Source organism: Callospermophilus lateralis, chromosome 8, assembly GCF_048772815.1.
Source record: "Callospermophilus lateralis isolate mCalLat2 chromosome 8, mCalLat2.hap1, whole genome shotgun sequence".
Taxonomy (NCBI): domain Eukaryota; kingdom Metazoa; phylum Chordata; class Mammalia; order Rodentia; family Sciuridae; genus Callospermophilus; species Callospermophilus lateralis.
The window spans coordinates 63,777,593-63,798,441 of NC_135312.1; the positions used below are offsets into that span (position 1 = coordinate 63,777,593).

The 20,849-nt window shown below is 35.5% G+C and overlaps 1 protein-coding gene across 17 annotated transcripts in view; it reads right to left on the reverse strand.

The window, feature by feature from the left end:
• The window catches only part of Sec31a (SEC31 homolog A, COPII component), a 75,745-nt gene that overhangs the window by 54,543 nt on the left and 353 nt on the right, over positions 1-20,849 (reverse strand). For 11 of the 17 annotated variants that reach the window (XM_076863917.1, XM_076863914.1, XM_076863913.1 and 8 more), the window contains exons 1-6: positions 20,640-20,839; positions 20,343-20,511; positions 19,967-19,993; positions 17,344-17,398; positions 1,403-1,482; positions 465-585 (exon numbers count right to left, since the gene is read on the reverse strand). In XM_076863917.1, the coding sequence (XP_076720032.1) occupies positions 465-585; positions 1,403-1,482; positions 17,344-17,398; positions 19,967-19,993; positions 20,343-20,418 (359 nt within the window). In that variant the 5' untranslated portion in view covers positions 20,419-20,511; positions 20,640-20,839. Of the gene's footprint in view, positions 1-464; positions 586-1,402; positions 1,483-9,000; positions 9,447-17,343; positions 17,399-19,966; positions 19,994-20,342; positions 20,512-20,639; positions 20,840-20,849 lie in introns of those variants that run through there. The other 6 variants (XM_076863903.1, XM_076863902.1, XM_076863905.1 and 3 more) reach the window with 5 other exon arrangements.

The following is a 20,849-nucleotide window of genomic DNA, read 5'->3' on the forward strand; positions in this document are numbered from 1 at the left end:
GGATCACAAGTCAGAGGCCAGCCTCAGCAACGTAATGAGACCCCCCAGCAACTTAGTGAGATCCTGTCTTCCAGTACCAACAAACATACAAACAAAAAAACTCTCTGCCATTCAGAGATAATCAATAATACCATAGTGATTAATATAACCACTCCTTTTTCTATTCACACCAAACATTTTTACAAACAAGTCGAATGAAAGAAGTAGAAAAAAGTAATTCTATACTATGAGGAAAAAAAGAAACTAGAGCTTCTCCTTCCCATCCTATACATAATAGTCAGCAATAAAACAGTAAAGAGAACATATAAACACTTCTTTCACTTCCACAAAAATGCATTTATATACTTTTTCACAAAATGTTTCATGTTATTGATGGTATTTCTTATACTTTCTAATAATTATACACAAAGTAGGCATCAACCACAATATATAAATAATCAAATACATAAGAATGAACCTCGTACCTGTGAGAAGAGAAAGTAGCACAAGATTTCATATCCAAGGATGGATCTGAAAGATCTAATTCAAATATCTCAAGGGAAGCATTGGTACTAAATGTTGCATCCAACTGCTGAGCAGATGTTCCTATAGAAAATACGTTTATGGTAACTATATACACAAAAATAAAAGACTCAGGGCTGGGGTTGTGGCTCAGTGGTAGAGTGCTTGCCTCAAACGTGAGGCACCAAGTTTAATCCTCAACACCACACTAAAAATAAATAAATTAATTAAAGGTATTGTGTTCACCTATAATTAAAAATATTAAAATAAATAAAAGACTGAGAGAAAATGGTACAAAACAAATTAAAAGCATATTTTCCAATTATCTTGCACATGACTGCTACATTAGTAGCTGAAATCTCAGCACATATGCCATTAAGCAGATGCTTAAAATACTATAGCAACAAGATTCTGGCACAGGGCTGCAAGATGATGTTTGTAAGAGTGGGTAGGGCCATTAATTTTTTTAAAGTACATAAATATTTTAAAAACTCTCTGTAAAAATAGTCCTGTGATTGACTATATGTACATATAATCATACATGCTATACATTTTTTATATTAAAAAATGCTTGCATCAAATTTGCTCTTCATTCAATTGAACTTTTACATGTCTTCTATTATGCTTAATATTGGAGGACTAATGCTAAACATAATCCCTGTGCAGTGGAAAAGGCAATATCTATTTTAAACACATTGTGATCATTGCTATGATGTACACGGTGCTACTGGAACAAAGATGAAGGACATAGAACTCAGCTGATAAAGAAATGGAGGTATCTTGCTGGGGATAGGGGCTTCCCAGAGGAAGCTTGAACTGAATCTTAATGGACATTTATGAATAAGCCAGATGTAGAAGAGAAGAATTGGGTTACTCATATTATCTCCTCTTTTGATCTTACCTGTAGCTAGGTAAATGGGGTGGTTCTGGGCAGGGCTCCATGCCTGCATGGCTGTGCGATCTACCTCTTTTAACTTCATTCTAAAAAATTATGTAATATAAAACACAGAAACATATTATACATAGAAACATACTAGACAAACCACTACCACAATAGTAATGTTCAAGAGCCAATAATTCAAATTGGTTTAGGTGTCACTTGTTGTGAGCGTTCAGAACTAGAAGATAAAACTTGTGAAACTATTTTGAGACAAATGTAGACTATTTTAATTCTTTATAGATTATAGCAGAATACCCCTTATCCAAAGTGCCTGGAGAATATTTGCATAGACTTTATTGCTCAAGCTTTCCAAACCCAAAAATCTGATATCTGAAATGCTCCAAAATCTGAAATTCTTTTCAGAGTTTTGGATTAGCATGGATATTCAATCTTCTGTCCTTCCATTGAAAAATCAGTCAGAAAAAATATCCCCCCCAAAAACAATACAGGATAGTAGCTGAGGAATTAACTTTGTACACATGTGCTTCTCAAATAAGTATGGGTTACAGTGTATCAGGGCTAAGAGAAGCCATATAATAAACAAGACACATCTTCCTGAAGTAGAATTACTCAATGATAAGAACAATTTTAAGCATTTATACACAATGGAATATTACTCAGCACTAAAAAATAACAAAATCATAGCATTTGCAGGGAAATGGATGGCATTAGAGCAGATTATGCTAAGTGAAGTTAGCCAATCCCTAAAAAACAAATGCTGAATGTCTTCTCTGATATAAGGGAGGTGACTCAAAACAGAGTGGGGAGGAAGAGCATGAGAAGAAGATTACCCCCAGGGAAGAGAGGTGGGAGGGAATTGGAGGGAAAAGGGGAATTGCACGGAAGATGGAAGGAGACCCTCATCATTATACAATATACATATATAATGGTGTGAGGGGGGAAGAAAAAAAAAAGAGAGAGAGAAATGTGTCACAGTAGATTGGGTAGAGAGAGGGGAGGGGAGAGGAGGGGAGGGGGGATAGGGAGGGTAGCAGAATACAACAGACACAGTATTGCTGTAGGTATATACGTGGCTGTATAACTAATGTGATCCTGCAATCTGTACATGTGGAAAAATGAGAATTCATACCCCATATGAATCAAATGTATGATATGTCAAATCATTGTATTGTCTCGAGCAACTAATAAAAAATAAAAATTTTAAAAAAGAACAATTTTAAAGACTAAAAATCAACTACAGAGAAGAACACAGTAAGATCACAAATCTTAAAGATTAAAGCCAAAATTCCTAGAAAATTGGTCATTTCAAGCTGAAAACTAACACACCACTTTATACATACATACATACGTGTGTACACACACACACACACATATACATATATACTTTTTTCCCCTTTTCTGTCATTAAATTTGCTTTGATGGAAAAATTCAGGAAGCACTGTTATTTTTTTCAAATGTTTCTTACGTTTACATAAATCCTTTTACATGGCATAGTAATCCATTCTAAATCGTACTATCATTTATGTAGTCCAATACCGATGAATACTTGAACTGTTTTTTATATTTTATAAACAATGTTGAAACAGGCCATCTGTACATCTTATTTCATTCATGAACAGGAACAGCCATAAATTTCCAGAAGTAAAACTGTTTGGTTAAAGGATCAATGCAGGTGGACATGGTGGTGCATATCTGTAATCCCAACAACTGTGGAGGCTAAGGCAGGAGATTGAAAGTTCAAAGCCAGCCTCTGCAACTTAAAGAGACCCTAAGCAACTTAGCAAGACCCTGTCTCAAAATAATAAAAAGGGCCGGGGATGAAGCTAAGGGTTAAGTGTCCCTGGGTTCAATCCAGTTTAAAAAAAAAAAAAAAAAAATATATATATATATATATATATATATATATATATATATATATATATATTCAATGCAATTTTAATTTTGGTGAATATTACAAAGTGGCCCTCTATGACAACTGAACCCAGGGGCACTTAACCACTGAGCCATATCCCCAGCCCTTTTATATGTGTATACACACACACACACACACACAGCACATATATTTTGAAATGGGGGTCTTACTAAATTGCTGAGGCTGGCTTTCAACTCACAAGCCTCCTGCTTCAGTCTCCCAAGCCATTGAGATTACAGGTGTGTACCACTCTCAAGTGGTTCAGATTATTACTGTACACTACTGTGCCCAGCTTGTCAACTTCTGAACCACTCTGTTTTCATTAGATGTTTTGAATACAGTGGAGGAAAAAAAAAATGAGGGGCTGGGGTTGTGGCTTAGTGGTAAATAGCTTGCCTAGCATACAGGAGGCACTGGGTTCCATTCTCAGCACCACATAAAAATAAAGGTCCATCAACAATTAATAAAATATTTTTAAAAAAATTAAAATAAAATAAAATCAGATTTTGCTTGGTGACCCAAACTGAAATCTCTTTATTAGGTTACCTAAAGCCATTTAAAATGTATTGCTAGAAAAAAAATGGTTGATCTTAGTCTTACCACATTTTACCATTTGGTTTTATAAAATTTTGAAGTTTTTGCTGTTGTCTGTTGTCTTTATAATCTTTCCGTATTTTTGTTCTAATGTTTCTGATCTATCTTTGTAACCATAATTTTAAATAATTTTATTTAATACCATTAATTCTCCATTTCTTTTTCTTTTACGTCATAAAATTTTTTATTTGTTTTAATTAGTTATACATGACAGTAGAATACATTTATGCACTTTGATATATCATATATAAATGGGGTATAATTTCTCATGTTTCTAATTGTACATGTTATAGAATCACATTGGTCATGCAGTCATCATATATGTATACAATGTCTGTTTCATTCTACTATCGTTCCTAACTTCATATCCCCTCCTATCACTCCCCTCTACCTAATCTAAAGTAACTCTATTCTTCCTTAGCGCCAACCCCCTTTTGTGAATTAGCATCCACATATCAGAGAAAACATTCAGCCTTTGGTTTTGGGGGATTGGCTTATTTAGCTTAGCACGATATTCTCCAATTCCATCCATTTACTGGCAAGTGCCATAACTTAATTCTTCTTCAAAACTGAGTAATACTCCACTAAATATACCAAATTTTCTTTATCCATTCATCTATTGAAAGGCACCTAGGTTGGTTCCATAGTTTAGCTATTATGAATTGAGCTGCTATAAACATTGATGTAATCCCCCATTTCTTTATACAACAACTATTAACTCCTTACTAGGAGCACTAATGAAATTAGCTTGAATAACCATTCTGCCCCTCTTGCATTACAGTCATACAATAATATTATCTTTCTTAATGTTTACCTTTGTACTGCTGAATATGTTTGTACTTTTGCCGATTTATCAGCTTTAAATAATGCCCTTTGACTCCCACCCTTTACAGATATGGCAATCCACAAACTTTCTCTGCTTCTGATTTTCTATCCTCTTCTCTTTTTACTAGTTGTATAACCAAATTCCTACATTACTGGGCATTTAGCATTAACATGTTATTCTTTCTTCTGTTTTGGTCTCAGGTGTGTATATACGTCCTCAATGCTCTCCAACAGAACTTTTGTCAGTTTCCTTATTCATATTTAGAAGATGAAGTTCATCCTCTAACTATTTCCAAGAAGGGCTTCAGACTAACAATATGCCTTAAGTCTTACATTGTTTCTATTTGAAGATTTCACAATGATAAAATGAAAGCACAGAATATTAGATAATTTGTTCATAATAGTAAGAGAAAGAGTCAACATTTGAACTCAGAAGTTTATCTCCAAAGACCAAACTCTTTGTTTCTTCCAAAAAGTTTAGGTATTTGTTTTTTTAATAACAGGAGAAATAATAACATTCAGAAGAAATAATAATGCCAAAGCAACTACCATGCATGATAAAATTAAGAGAAAAAGAAATGTATTTTGGAAATTGTGTTAACTTAGGGAAAAGTGGGATTCAGAGCTTGAATTACATGGTTAAAATCAGTCTCTGGAGTCGACCCTCACTTTGGCTATTGGCTCTTCTACTTGTTAGATATGATACCATGAAAGCATTATTTTACTTCTCTGAACCCTAGTTTCTACATCTGTAAAATGGGGACAAGAGTGACTACCTCATGAAATGTTGTGAAGTCAAATGAGATAATGTATTTGAGAAGCAAACAAAATGCCTACCACACAAGTTAGTGTTTTGATATGTTAGCTATTTTTTAAAAAGTATTATTAGCATGAGATTGAGAAAACGTTATACCTAAGATTATTCTGGGGAAAAAAATTCCAATTTTTTAAGAAGTAGAAAAAGGACCTATTTTCTTTTTATGAGTGTCTTATTCCTATCAGCCAAATGTTTAACTTAATCCTTAATACTAAGTTCAAGTTCCAACTCATTCCATGAAAACTGCCTTGATGATTCCATCCACACTAATCTAAATAAAATCCTGTCTGCATATAAAGTAAACCACACTTTAGGCATTTTATAACAAAATGTCATTCTATTTAAATTAGATACTAATAATATCCTATGAGCACATATTTTTATATATTTTTCAATTACCATTTTTACACTTTTATGTGCCATTTTGTCAACAATCAATCAGGTATTGGTTTTCAGATTCAAAATTGCTCAATATAGTATGTATGCAGAAAGATTTGTTTGATTTTGAATTCTGATTTTAAGGGAATACAAATATATTGATAAGCTAGAAAGACTAGTTAAGATATTTCATTTAAAAATCCTTAATGGTTCAGAGGATCTTTTCATATGAAAATGTAGGGGAAAATATTGTTATGGGAAAAAAAAGATAAATGACAATTCCTAAAAGTGAAAACCAAAATAGCTTTTTTTAAAAATGAACTAGACTTATGGTATCTCCAACAGCAAAGGTACAAGGGCTAATTCTTGAGTACTTGGTTAATGTGTAAACACAGAGACAACTTCACAAGAACATATAATGGTTAAGTAGGAATTCAAAGCATTCATAAGTTTATTTCTTAGCTCTGGCACTCAATGTTCTAGAAGCAGTTCCACTTATTAATCTATACTAAATACAAGACTTCAATGCTATCTGTATAATAATAAAAACAATGGCTTAGAGTTGTGTAAAGAACTGAATCTAATTAAACAGGAGTACCATAATCTACCTACTGTTATCATTCTCAAAATGAGAATGCTAGGGAAACGTGTGTATTTCCTTTTCTTAGCAATGGTCATTTAATTGTAAGTGGTTCATCTAGATACACGTGTATTTCTTTCTCTTCATTTAATTGTAAATGATTTTCTACAAAATAAGAAGTTTAGATGAAACCATATGTAATTCCCAAGTGAGATTTGCTTTAAAAAATTTGGGTAAATTTATCAATTTTATGTGTGATTAGAATTCCTACCATGCATACTTTGCTTCTTTCAATACTATTTTACTATGACCATAGTTGTTATAAAACCAGAAAAAATTGTGAGGACAGTGGCTTATTTATATATACTATCTGCAAAACAATATCTATAACATAGCAGTTAAAGAGTATGCAATTTAGAGCAGACATCCTAAATTTAAATCCCTGCTCAACCATATCACAGCTTGGACTTTTGTCATATCATTTTACCTATCTGTGTCCTGTTCCCTTCCAAGTAAAATAAGGACAATAACAGCATTAACACCACACATCATTTTGAGAATTAAATGAGTACCTACAACAGTGCCTGCCACATAGCAAATACTCATAAAAGAGGGCTATTACAAGAGTTAAAATTTAAAATGTCTATTCTAAAGTATCTTCATGAACACATCTGAAAAAATTTTATGTTCCAAGTTAGAACTCTTATTTTTCAAAAGACTTTGTAATTAATCGCTTGCAATTAAGTGAAAACTTTTTTTTTCTTGCTACTCCTTCACACTGCAAATGTGAAGTAATACCAAAACTCAAGCAGTTATTATTCTTCAAAAATACTTACAATGTCATAGAGTTGAACCATACCCAGGAAAGTGAAAAATTAAAGTAACGGACCCAGCACCTTTAATTCCCAAACTAGGAATACAATCCTTAGCGGGCACTGCCTTTAATAAAAATATACCTTGGGTGGGCAAAATATCTCACTCAGTATGGGGATATCCGCCACGTGTGGTGGCACACAGCTGTAATCCCTAGTAACTCAGGAGGCTGATGCAGGAGGATTGTAAATTCAAGGCAAGCTTCAGTTTCAAACTAAAAAAAGTTAAAAGGGTTGGGGATGTAGTTTAGTGATAGAGAGCCCATAGGTTCAATCCCCAGTAAAATAAAAAAATAATAAAAAAAAGAATGTCAACATTTATTGCATAGGACTAATATAGTATTGTCAATGTTCTAGGTTTATCTCACTCAACTAAACACAAATCAAAGAAAGCAACTGTGCATTGGCTACTGAACTAAATAAATGGTGTCATACATCTTCAGGATAAGAAAACATCCTGAGCTGAAATGAACCTATGTAAGAACAGCAACATTTCTAAAAAAATGTAAAAATCAATTTAGTAATGTCACTTTACAAGAGTTTTTTAAACTTGGCATTTGTAAACCTCTGAAATTACACATTCTACATGTCTAGTGTTTTTCTAGGATGATGATCTAATGCTTTCACTATTCTCAAAAGGGAGTGTTATCCCAAAAGGTTGATAACACTATTCCTTACAGTATACAAATTTCCTTCTTTTCTTATATATTAGTTTCACAAAAGAGCCTGCTTATATAAAATAAGCAGTATAATTTCATATCCATCTCCATTTCACACTTCCGAAATAACCATGAATGCGTGTAACATAAATTCATAACTACAAAAACACTTCAAGTAGCCAAGTAAGAGGATCGCAAATTCGAAGCCAGCCCCGACAATTTAGCGAGACCCTTTCTCAAAAAATAAAAAGGACTGGGTATATAGCTTAGTGGTGAGCGCTGCAGGAGGCCCTGGGCCCTCGGTTCAAAGTCCATCCAGAAGGACTGGGGGTGGGGGGGCACTGCAAGTTATCCAGAAGTTCTTAAAGCCTACGAACCTTTCCTACAGCTGTAATTGTGGAGTAAAGAGAAACGAGGAGCACAGAAGAACCATTAAAAAGAAGGGTAAGCTTTAACCAATGAAAAAGGAGGATGTAAGAAAAAACGAGGATTCTGTGATACAAGGACGACCTTCGAATTACCGATTAAATACAGTTACAACTGCAACAAAGACAGCCAAATTTCAGTTTTCTGTAGTAGAAAGAACAGTTTAGGAGGAGGGGTTTGTAAGTTCAAAAAGACCTATGTAAAATCCACTCTCTAAACTACAGAAAAGTTTATAACGCCCATAAATCTAAACAATATTTTGACTTAATTTACAACTGCCCCACAATTTACTATAACAATTTATTAGCAAAATCATACCATACTTAATGAGGTTTCCTTAGAAGTATAGGCAGCGATTGGAGACTATTGTTTCTAAAATCATCCAACTGTGGTTAAATGTTAGTAGCTTTCAGTTCAACTCCGTGAACCATTAAATTAGACAACAAGTCAAATACAAACGAAAAATCTCAACCAAACTAAAGTCAACGAAATAAAACTGAGATTTGTTTCCTTTCCTCGCCCTTGGGTACCGCACCTCTTTGTGCACTGGGTCCGAAGGTCTCCTAACCTCAAACTCCAGTTACCAACCCGCCTGAGAATGCCCGGCAGGAAACCCTGTCGTAATCCTCAGGGGAGCTTGTGCTAGACGTTGGACTCGTCGGCGGCTGTTGACGGGCACGAACACCGAAGGAGTCTCGATGCCTGACGTTGTCCCGTTGGGCCCGAAACCAAGACCAGGGGCGCGTAGTCACCAGAGACCGGGCCTCAGGCTGGCAGAGCCAGCAAAGACCGAGGCCGGAGTCCCAGGTTCCTGGGCACAACTTCAAGGCCCAATGGCCGTCGAAGAGGGCAGAAGGCAACAGGCGGACACAACTGCCCGGGACCCTCAGCAACCGGTTCTGCGTTAGCACCGCGCCGGTCAGACTCTCTCAGGATTCGCCGCCGCCCCTCCTCCCCGGCCCAGGGCCACCTCCACGTTCCGCTCCAACGTGGCAGCCGCAGCCCCTCCCTGCAGGCCGACACTTCCGGGTGCGACGCCTTGCCCCGCCCACTTCGGCGCGGGGTTGGCCACGGCACTTCCGGGAGTTGCGGCCGGTCAGATATCAAGTCCAGTACTGCGGTTTAGGGGCCCTGGTTTGCAGCACGTTATAGACACTTTTCTGTCAGATTGGGTGGAGGGTGTGGATGCAGTAGCCACACTACAGGTAAAGGAAAAGTCGTGCTGGGCATTGCGGTCTGGCTTATGGCGGTGGCCCGCAGGAATGCCACGTAGTCCTGTGAGGCGCCAGCAGCCCTTGAGCTACTGCCAAGGCCTAACTACGTGAAAATCGGGCTACAAGCTTATTGCAGTTTGCCTGGGCTTTTTAAATTGCCTACTGTTTTTACAGTTTTGTGTCTTGAGAATTGAAATTGGATGCTCTTGTCATACTCAAAGATTATTTGTAGAAATAGTTGATTTAATGCTCCAAAGGGGCATACGTAAGTGGGCCGAGGTATGTTAATTTGTTAGTATCCTTAAAGTTACTATCCCATTAAGTCCAGACACATTACAACTAGCCGTGGGCAAGTAGTAGTTTGAGCATCCCCAATCTGAAAATAAAGAACTTTTGAGCGCCTACTTGACGCTCAGATTAAGGAGCTTTTCAGGTTTCAGATTAGGAATGTTCAATCAGAAAAGTCTATGCAAATATTTCAAAGTACAAAAACCTAAAATCTTTCTGGTCTCAAGCATTTCACAGGAGATGCGCCTACTTTCCTCAGACCCTTGATGTGTTACCTCAATGCACTTTTTGAGTTTAGGGAGTAATAATTTTATAGTCAAACCAGAGAAAAACATTAAATATTAAAACCTGCACTCAACCTAATGTCTCCTAACTTCTACCCCCGTTCACTTTCCATTATACCTATCATCCAAAGCCAGTTCTTTAAGGAAACCTTGCCCACCTGCCATAACTGGAATGTTCTTGCACATAAAAACATAAAATATGGTCAATACTACCATACTGGAGTAGAACTTTTTTTTTAAATTCACTGCACTCTTCCCAACACCTTCAGTTTCCTACATGTGCGGCTCAATTTTTAAAAAAGTATTTTTCATCAGGTTTGAAATAGACCAGCTCAAGCATATTACTAGTTTTTCAGTGGCTAATTTTGAGTAATTCTAAAATACTTTCCATTCTAACTTATAGCTGCAAGACTTATCTAGAGAGGCCAACAAAAAACCTGACTGAAAAAGTGGGACCATCCACCTAGGTGCAGTGCTGCATACCTGTAATCCCAGCAGCTCTGGAGGCTCAGGCAGGAGGATGACCAAAGCCAGCCTTAGCAACAGGGAGGCACTAAGCAACTCAGTGAGACAGTTTCTAAGTACAAAATAGGACTGGGATGTGGTACACACACACACACACACAGTGTGGGACCATCCTTTGAGCCAAGAGAAAAAGTTTACCTTCTGAACTCTCATCCTATTCCAAAGACTCCCTGCTACTTGGAAATGTGCATTAGTATGGAAAGATTCATTGTAACTACTACTCTCACCCTAAAAGCAATAATTGAAGCATAAATCAGTCACCTCCAAACCTTGCCTCCTCCCCCCAAAATTCCAGGCTTTGTGAATAGTTGAAAAAGGGGAAAAGTGCAAAAGAAAATATCTTAAAATCAGGAGTGTTGGCACATGCCTGTAATCTCAGTGGCTCAGGGAGCTGAGGCAGGAGAAGCATGAGTTCAAAGCTAGCCTCAGCAATTAAGACCCTATCTAAAATACAAAATAAAAAGGGCTGAGGGTGTGGTGCAGGGGTTAAGTAACTCTGCGTACAAAAAAAAATGTGACCGAGAATTGTAAATTACATAAATTTTATTCATAATTAATGAATAATTTATTCATAAATTATATATTATAAATTTTATTCATAAATAAAATTTTATTAGTACACATTCACACTTGATGGTTATTGTTTATAGCTGCTTTAAGCTATACAAAGGCAGAGCTGGATAGTTGTAATCATGATCCCATGGGCCTTCAAAGCCTAAATGTTGTCACTCTATTAGGGTGTGGCCTACATATGGATTGATAAATGAACTCCAAGTATAAGAAATCCAATACTATAAACTTAATTTCAAAACTTTGGTATTCAGCATACAAAGGCAATATGAATAAATATCTGTAGACTTGATATATGTATTTATATTTGGTTTAATGTTTTTTAAATGCAGGCACAATGCAATCTAAGTCTTTGGGAAAATGTATAATTATTCTGTTTCCTTAAAATTGGTCAAAAAATTAATTCTCAGCCTAGCACAAGTCTGTAATCCCAGTTGTTAGGGAGGCTGAGGCAGGAGGATTGAGTTCAAAAGCCAGCCTCAGCAACCATGAGGTGCTAAGCAACTCAGTGAGACCTTGTCTCTAAATAAAAGACAAAATAGGGCTGGGGGTGTGGCTCAGTGGTCAAGTGCCCTGGAGTTCAATTCCTGGTACCCCCCCCCAAAATTAATTCTGATGGGAAGGGAGGGGGGACCGGAATAGAAAGACAGTGGAATGATTGACATAACTTTGCTATGTACATACAGGAATACTCCACAGTGAATCTCTACATCCCACGAAACTGGGATCCTAATTAGAATAAAATGGAATCCGCGTTTGTATAAATAAGTTATATTCTACTGTCATGTATAACTAAAAAGAATAATAATTAAAAAATTAAAAAGAAAAAGCACAGAAAAAAATTAAATTCTTGATATTTTAAATGCAAAAATATTACTCTGCAACTTTTTTGTAAACTAGCATTTAATTCACTATAATTAAAAACATTAGAAGCTGAAAATTAGTTTTTAAAAAATGTAAATAATTTATCAAGAGTAGTTTAAATAGTACTTGTCTTCATATTACTTACAATAAGCATTGAACATCTTTCCTATGCCTTGACATAGGAACCACAAATTTTACCCTTTTTCCTTTCAAGGTCATTAAGTATCTCTGAGAATTTGATGTGAAGGGTTTTTGCCGGCATCACTTCCTCTGAGGTATGTTCATCTTTTATGTCACAGCCACTTCTATCACTCATGCCAAGAGGTTCACCTTCACTAAGTTCGTCTGGCTTTTCTTCAACTGGCTCATGACCAGCAGCAGTATCAAATTCCTTCCCAGCCCACTCTACACTGCATTGAAATCCTACAAGGTGGACTCAGTGGAGTCCTACAGTAAGTAGGACTACTTGTATCTGGGAATCTGGGTACAAATTGCATAGTAGTGCCTTTATCTGAGTTTGCAACTTAACCAAGTAGATTAGCATTAACCAATTCATGTTGATTTCTGAAATAATGAATCCAGCTTTATTGGCAGTAAAATTTTTATTTTCAGTTTCATTGTAATTATTTTCTTTCATTGCAACAGCTAACAACAGTGCTTGGGCCTGAATTCTAGCTAGCCAAACTGGGATCTGTTTTTGATTAGTCTTCAATTTTGACTGTAAATGGCTTTCTGTTAGTAGCACAATTTAAATTAAGATAAGGTGGCAACTAACTATATATTTAATGCAGTTCACACACACTGTAGCTTCCTTCAGGCTTGGCTTTGCAGCTGACACTTTCAAATCTTCTAATCACACCCACTTTCACTTGTAGTATTATCCATTTCATTTCTTTGCTACACTGTCATCTTTATTGACCAATTCCTTCTTTTGATTATCCATTTTTGTAAAAGAGTTCAGTCTCTGGGATATAAGAAAGCAGTAAAACTATGCACTTTGCTATCAGTGCAAGGACTGAATAAATTATTAGTAAATAATCACCATCAGACTTTAAAAGAAGTGAGTGGTCACTGATCATGATGTACATCTTTTATTTGCAAAATAATTTGTGAACTGAAGAACTAGCAGCAAAATTTATATAACTATTTTCAGTTAATACTTTGGTAACTGATACTTGTGCCTATTAAGACTACTGTACTGAAAAAGAAAATAATCATTTCACAAGTCAATTTTTAATCTTTTAATAGTTGACTATAAATTAATCAAGTTTTGTCCTGGATCAAATAAAAACAAAACTTCTCTCAAAGAGTGCTAGTTTCAAGACTGAATTACTCAGTAAAGGTAGAACAACATGTGGAGATAATTTAAAGAACAATTCAAATTAGGATTTATACATGGTCAAAAAAATATTATTTTGAAAATTGTGACTCCCCCTTTCATTTCAATAATCTTCAAGTCTTCAAGGAGTGAAGTTCTAGAAAAATAACCACAAGGAACAAGATGGTCAGTTGTGTAGTTTGCTCCCTAACAGCCAATACAGTACTATGCTTACTTTTTCGCAAAACAGCAGCATTCCTTCTATTAATGTTTTAGCTTTATTGTTTTTGGATGCATTTATTTCATACATCTTTTTCATATGGGCTATAAAAAAATATAAACTTTTAGGTTTAGCATCTTTTGTATGCATTTAATGAGAAATTAAGTTATTAAGATTTCTCTTTGCAGGATGTATATGTTCTTTAAATCTGGGAAATGGGTATGATAAAAGACACAATGACAAAATTGGTAATAGATTTGAGATTCTCAGCTACCACTTTCCTATTATGTTATCGGATAGTCATCCATTGGATTTATGTATGAATCATTTAAAGAATAGCAAATAATAAACAAATGTAAACTCTGGGAAATATAATCTCTTAGAATTTCAAGGCCTGAAAGGATTATATCATTATTTTTAAGAAAAGATGACTATTAAAAGTCCCTTCTTCTACCCCTCCAATTTTCTTTCCTGAGTCAACCTATAAATTTGGAAAATTCTATTTTTCTTTGAAAGCTAAAATAAGAAAAGAACTTTAATTCAAAGTACAATATCTACATTATACTTAAATGTCAAACTTTTGTTCTCATCTTACTTTGTATTCTTTTTTGAAAACTACTTATTTTATAAACCTCTTACCTTATTACATATAAATCTTCTAATTCTTGATCAAATAAATACAATAAGTGATTTTCTCTAAGAAAAACAACCTTCAATTTTAGTCCTACAAGGGAAAACATTCAAACAGGCAAATCAATGTATAGAAATTACACCATATATTTATGTTTCATGACTATTTCTATTATGTCCTCATCCACATAAATTAATCACAACAAATCATGATGTGAACAGCAGTGGAAAAAGTTTAATCATTGGACATTTATACTTAATTTGAAGCTCTATTCTTTTTTCTTTGATTAGCCCTTAAAAATCCCAGCAGCTGGGGCTGGAGATGTGGCTCAAGCAATAGCGCGCTCGCCTGGCATGCGTGCGGCCCGGGTTCGATCCTCAGCACCACATACAAACAAAGATGTTGTGCCCGCCGATAACTAAAAAATAAATATTAAAATTCTCTCTCTCTCTCTTAAAAAAAAAAAAAAATCCCAGCAGCTTAGGAAATTGAAGCAGGAGGATTCCAAGTTTTGAGGCCAGCCTCAGAAACTTTTTAAGACCCTCTCCCCCCCCCCAAAAAAAAGAAAGAAAGAAAGAAAAAAGTTGGGGAGATAGCTTAGTGGTAAAGCACCCCAGGGTTCAGTCCCCAGGACCATATACACAGACCTTCAGTTTTATTATGACTGAAAAAATAAATCAGAACAAAGATTATTTCAAGTGTATCATTATATCTACTTTCTCATGCTACCTTGAAAGCATCTTCTCCATATCAAGCCTGATATTCTAAACTGTCTATTCTTTGCTTTTTATGTAATCTTTTTTTTTGTTACTGGAGGTTGAACCAAGGAGTACTTAACTACTAAGCCACATCCCCACCCCCATTTTATATTTTTATTTAGAGACAGGGTCTCACTGTTTTGCTTATTGCCTTGCTTTTCCTAAGGCTGGTTTTGAACTTGCAATCCTCCTGTCTCAGCCCCCTAGCCACTGGGATTACAGGCATGCCCCACCATAGCTGGCTTAATATAATGCTTTTCTTATTAGACAAGTGTTCACAACTATCAGAACTAAGACTTTACAGGAAAAGAAGGAAGGTTGTTTCTATTAACGAACTTGACAGCAGTGATGAAAAAAATTCAAAAGATTACAAATATTAGGCACTAATTATTATTCTATAATAAGGGACATTCTGATTGTTTGACATGGTCTGTATTTGCTAGTGAAGAGGGGCAGAAGTACATACAGAGGGGAAAGGAAGCAGCGGGAAGTTGTAGTATAGTATACTCATCATATTGAACAAAAATGAAGCTTGAGGAAAAAGGTCAAAATGCTTCACTGATTCTGTACATCTGTACCTTTACTCCATCCTCCAGCAAATATTTATAGACCTATAAGTAATTAGACTATGTTCTTTACAAGATTGTAAACAAGCTGGGGACAGTGGGCGCATGCCTGTAATCCAGGTGGCTCGGAAGGGTGAGAGAGGTCCTGTCTTAAAATAAAAGGGGCTGGAAATGTAGCACAGTGGTAAAGTGCCCCTAGTATCCCCAGTACCAAAAAAGGAAAAACCTAAACTGAATGTTTAACATTTTTATTAGTGCCACCTCAGCAAAATACTGGGTTAAAGAAACCAAATTTCTAGTAATAGTCTAGTTCTCATCAGCTTCTTCTACCTCATCCACCTAGAACAAGTAAGAGAAAAAGCTATTTAAAAAATATGATCAAGGTAAAGTACTCTGTAAGATGAATTTGATTATGTTCTAGAAATTTTCAAAATGGAACACAAAATCATTTCAGTAGTTTATATGATATATGTAGCATATACACATATGCAAGTTATATACTACGTATATATTACTACATATGCACAAGAAATAATAAAACTTACTTATTTGGATATACATGCTCACATGCTCTTATACACCTAATTTACTTGAGTCAACTACTAAATCCTTTTGATGTAATAAATTGAAAGTTAAAAAAAATATATGTGACATCCTTGTGGGGTCCATGATGATACCCCACCACCAATTCCTGGTATTCACACCCCTGAATAATCCATTCCTATTATGTACCAGCATTGGTCTCCATGAATAACAGAAGAGGAAAGATGAAATGGTATATGCTTCCTAGATCAAGTTTTAGACGTAAAGTTTCTATCTGGGTATTTTTATTCTTATATCTTGCCCTCTGGGGGAGGCTACCTGCTATGGTTTGGAAGGCATAGTCTATGAGGAGGGTCATATGGCAAAGAACTAAATTTTTTAGACATTAGCCAGCAAAAAAGTAGAGCGCTCAGAAGCTGCCCTATTCTCCCAAAAATTAAGTCTTCAGATGACTGTTATGTCATTAGACCACACTGAGCCAAAATAACTCACTTCTATTCCCAGAATAGTGATCCACAAAAACCGTGGGATAATAAGAGTTTGTTATTTTGACCTACTAAAGTTAACTAAGAGGACAAGATCTGTATCTGTAACCAAAGAGCAAAATATTAAGTGAAAAGGCTCAGGACTGAATTTAAATTTGGTCACCAAAAAATTTCAAATTCTAAATACTTTCTGAAGAAAAAAAAAAAACATAGCGAACTCAAAGATGAAAAATTCAGCAAAAAATGAGTTAGTTATAGCAGGACAACAAATTGGAAATTTCTAGTAGAATTAGCCAAGTATCTGAAGAAAAGATATGCTTAACAAGCAAAAGACTGGGCTTAGAAATTAAAATATGTCTGCTTTTATAGGGTTATTATAAGAAACAAATATGTTTAAAAAAACAATTTTCAAGCTTAGCTCATTGCGTGGTACACAGTAACTGATCAATAAGCATTGTTATTCTTCCCTATGTAGCCAATAAACTCTACCATAAAATAGGTAATAACACCAGTCTTTACAAATCCATTTTGTACTTGGACAATCCTCCTTTTCCAAGTTGCTGCTATAGTTTCAGGACTACTTAATACACATAAAACAGAAAAATATACTACCTTCCCTGCATATTTAGACTTCTTATCCAAGATCCACATCTTTTTCCATTATCTCCTGAAAAAGAGGTATTTTTAAATTATTTTGTGCAATGGTCAATGCCTTTTACAATTAACACCATCTTTAATAAGGCTTACATATCCTCATTTAAGTATTCAATAATCACAACGGTTCATTATGTGAACAGCAGTGAAAAGATTTAATCACTGGATATGAAGTCACTAAAGGAAAGATATAACCAAATGATCAAATTGAGAGCCTCAATGTCACCATTAAACAATAAAAAGCACAAAAAAGTTTTATTAAATATTTCCCTATACTGAAGTATTCTGAGACTATCTAGAGCAGTGACCTCTTCTTTCTGGCTTCTGTAAAGTGAGTTTTATTGTTTTTTTTAAATAGGCTTATGATATTTAAGTAAATCTGACATTCTACTATAGAACAGTCAGTTCTCAGTAACTTGTTTACAATTAGTAATTACCACTTCCACCTAGAAAAATTAAAAGAAAAATCTAGAAAAAAAGAACACAAGGTAGAGTACTCTAACCATAAAATGAACTTTCTTATAAATGTTCTACAAATTTTCAAAAAAGAACACAGCATCACTTCAGTAATTTATATAAATGTATTACATATACATGTGATACATACTATATATAACTACACACACACACACAAACACAAGCTACAAAGAATACACCTAAGAAAGGAGACTGCTTATTTGTATATACATGCTCTCATATATCTTAATTTTTTCTTCAAGAAAACTGTCAGAATAATGTGAGAACCACTTTGTTTCATCTTTCCTAGGAAGGCCATGACCACTGTAATCCAATTAAGCAGGAAAGAAAACAGCCCTCACTTCAGATATTTAACTGGCTCCCAAACCACCTGAATCATCATCTCTTTTTTCAGGCTCTCAACTGGTTATATTAGCTGTAAACCATTTTAAGAACACATTAGCCCAGAACTCCACTTCCATTCCCAATGTTTCAGTCCTTCCATTTTGCCCATTTTATGCCCACTGTGGCTTTTTCACTTTGAAGTTACCTAAAATTGGGTAGGAACATAAATGCACTCTTCAGGTAGCAATCACTCCCCCCCACCCCGCCCCCCAAGTGATTTTAATTTGCATAGATTTTGAGTAGTCTACCTTAATCCTGTTGTTTTTTTTTCTGTAAACTTTCAAATGAATAATTTTGCTGAAATTAAGTTCTTTTCTTCAGGAACACATTTAACATTACAGCAGAAACACATGTGCCAAGGACTGAAAATCACCTTATACATTGTCTTTGTACTCAAGGAACATCCTCTAGTGGGTTCCCTACAAAGTTTTGAATACTAAAAAAAAAAGGCAACCACCACAATGGGACAATACTTGAGGCTTATGATTTTTGTGGCAAAATTGGAAACCTCATCCACTCCAGGTGGGACTGTAACATGGTACAGTAACTTTGGAATATAGTCCTGAAGCTCCTCAAGAAGTTAAACATAATCACTATACGACCCAGAAATCCATTCTTAGGTGTAATCAAAAGAAACAAAAACTTATGGGGCTGGGGATATAGTTCAGTTGATAGAGTGCTTGCCTTACATGCACAAGTCCCTGGGTTCAATCCCCAGCACCAAAAACAAAACAAAACAAAACAAAACAACAACAAAAAAAAAAACTTATGTCAGTGCCGTGTAAAACTTGTACATTAATGTTTACAGCATCCTTACTCATAATAGCCAAAAATACTGTTAACACAAATGTACATCACTAATGGATAAATAAAATGTGGTATATCTATACAATGGGAAAAAATTCAGTGATAAAAACATAATTAAGTACTGATACATGTTACAACGTGGATGAACTGAGAACATTGTACATTAAAGAAGCCAGTCACTCGTGTTAGTTTATTATCTAGATGAAGTACAATGAACAGTTCAGTCCACAAAGAAAAGTAAATTGGTTGCCTCCAGGGACAGGAAAGAGGGAGATACAGCTAAAAAGAATGGGGTTTCTTTTTTGGGTGATAAAAATGTTCTCATATGGGCCAGGCAAGGGACCCATAGTCCAAGGCAATTCTGGAAGCTGAGGCAGGAGGATCACTTGAACCCCACTTAAACACCGACCTGGGCAATATAGTCAGACCCCATACTATATCAAAAGAAAAAAGTATTCTAAAATTCAGTGCAGTGATAGTTGCTCAACTCTGAGCAAATACTAAAGTCTAAATGAACTGCATACATTAAATCTGTTAATTATATGGTACTTATCTCTTTTACTGTTACAAATATATAAGGTAACGAATTTTTTCCTTAAAGGTAATTTAAAACAATGTTACTATTTCCATTTAGCCTAATTCAGGTCTTAATTCGAGTACTAGAATAGTACTCAATAATAATAATAGCCCAACCAACTGCCCCAATATTTTTACCCAGCTTCTAGTCTTTGTTGTACATCTTAACAGCCAAGCAAACGTTTGCTCTGCCCATTCCCCAGATGATAATCTTTCCAAAGTTCATGAACTATCTCTACGCCATAATTTTTAATAAAACATAAGCAAATTTCTATTAATTTCATTCAGATAAGAAATGAGCACATTATAATGGAAAGTAGATATAAATAAATAATACCTTGATACGAATCTTTTTGGCCGGAATCTAGACCAAATAATCAAAAAGGAAAAAAAGAAGCAATCAATCTTTTAGGTTTGGAAATTTGGAATTATGTATGCTAGATTAACACTGCTGTTTTCTAAACTTGGCCTCCAACACAATGCAGGATTAAAAAAGAGCCACTTAGTATGCAACGGCTATACTTTTCAAAGACAAAAATATTATGCCCTCATTTGGCCTATTTTCTTTCTTCCTTGAAAACTGACCATCTCAATTTCTGAAACCTACGAGTGCCCCATTTCCAACCAAAATGACGTGACTGCCCTTTCTCTCGTGCCTCCATGACTGCTACTGCACTGCACTGAAGGCTTCCCAAACCCCCAGGAAAACTTACCTTTTTTCCTTGACTCCCTCATCGTAGCAAAGTAGCTTTCTAAAAGGGGTTCTTTGAATTTAAAAAGTCGGAGCATGCTCACTTCATACTCTTCGCTCAAGCTCCTCCGAAATCACATTTTTAACGCTAACCATGACAACATCTTCTACATTGTCTCCGAATCAGAGAGCTACAAGATTAAGTAAAAGGAAAATGATTTGCAGCTCAGTAAATCATTTTACTTTTGCCCAGATTCTGTCTTCAACATGTAGGGCACCACGTTTTAGTTGTCCCCTTCATATCCTTTCCCATACATACCCTCCAGTTTCAGAGATCGCACCCTAAGTCCCATCCGCATGCCTCATATGCGCCTCAATTTTGGCCCTTCCTCTCTGCTTCATATTCTCAGAATTGGCCTCACAAAACGCGCGATGGCGCCGGATTGATCCCAAGTAGGAAAACAATCCAGTTACAGCTAACCTCACCACGCACCCAAAGGCCGAGAAGGAGCGGTCAAGAGCAAGTCTT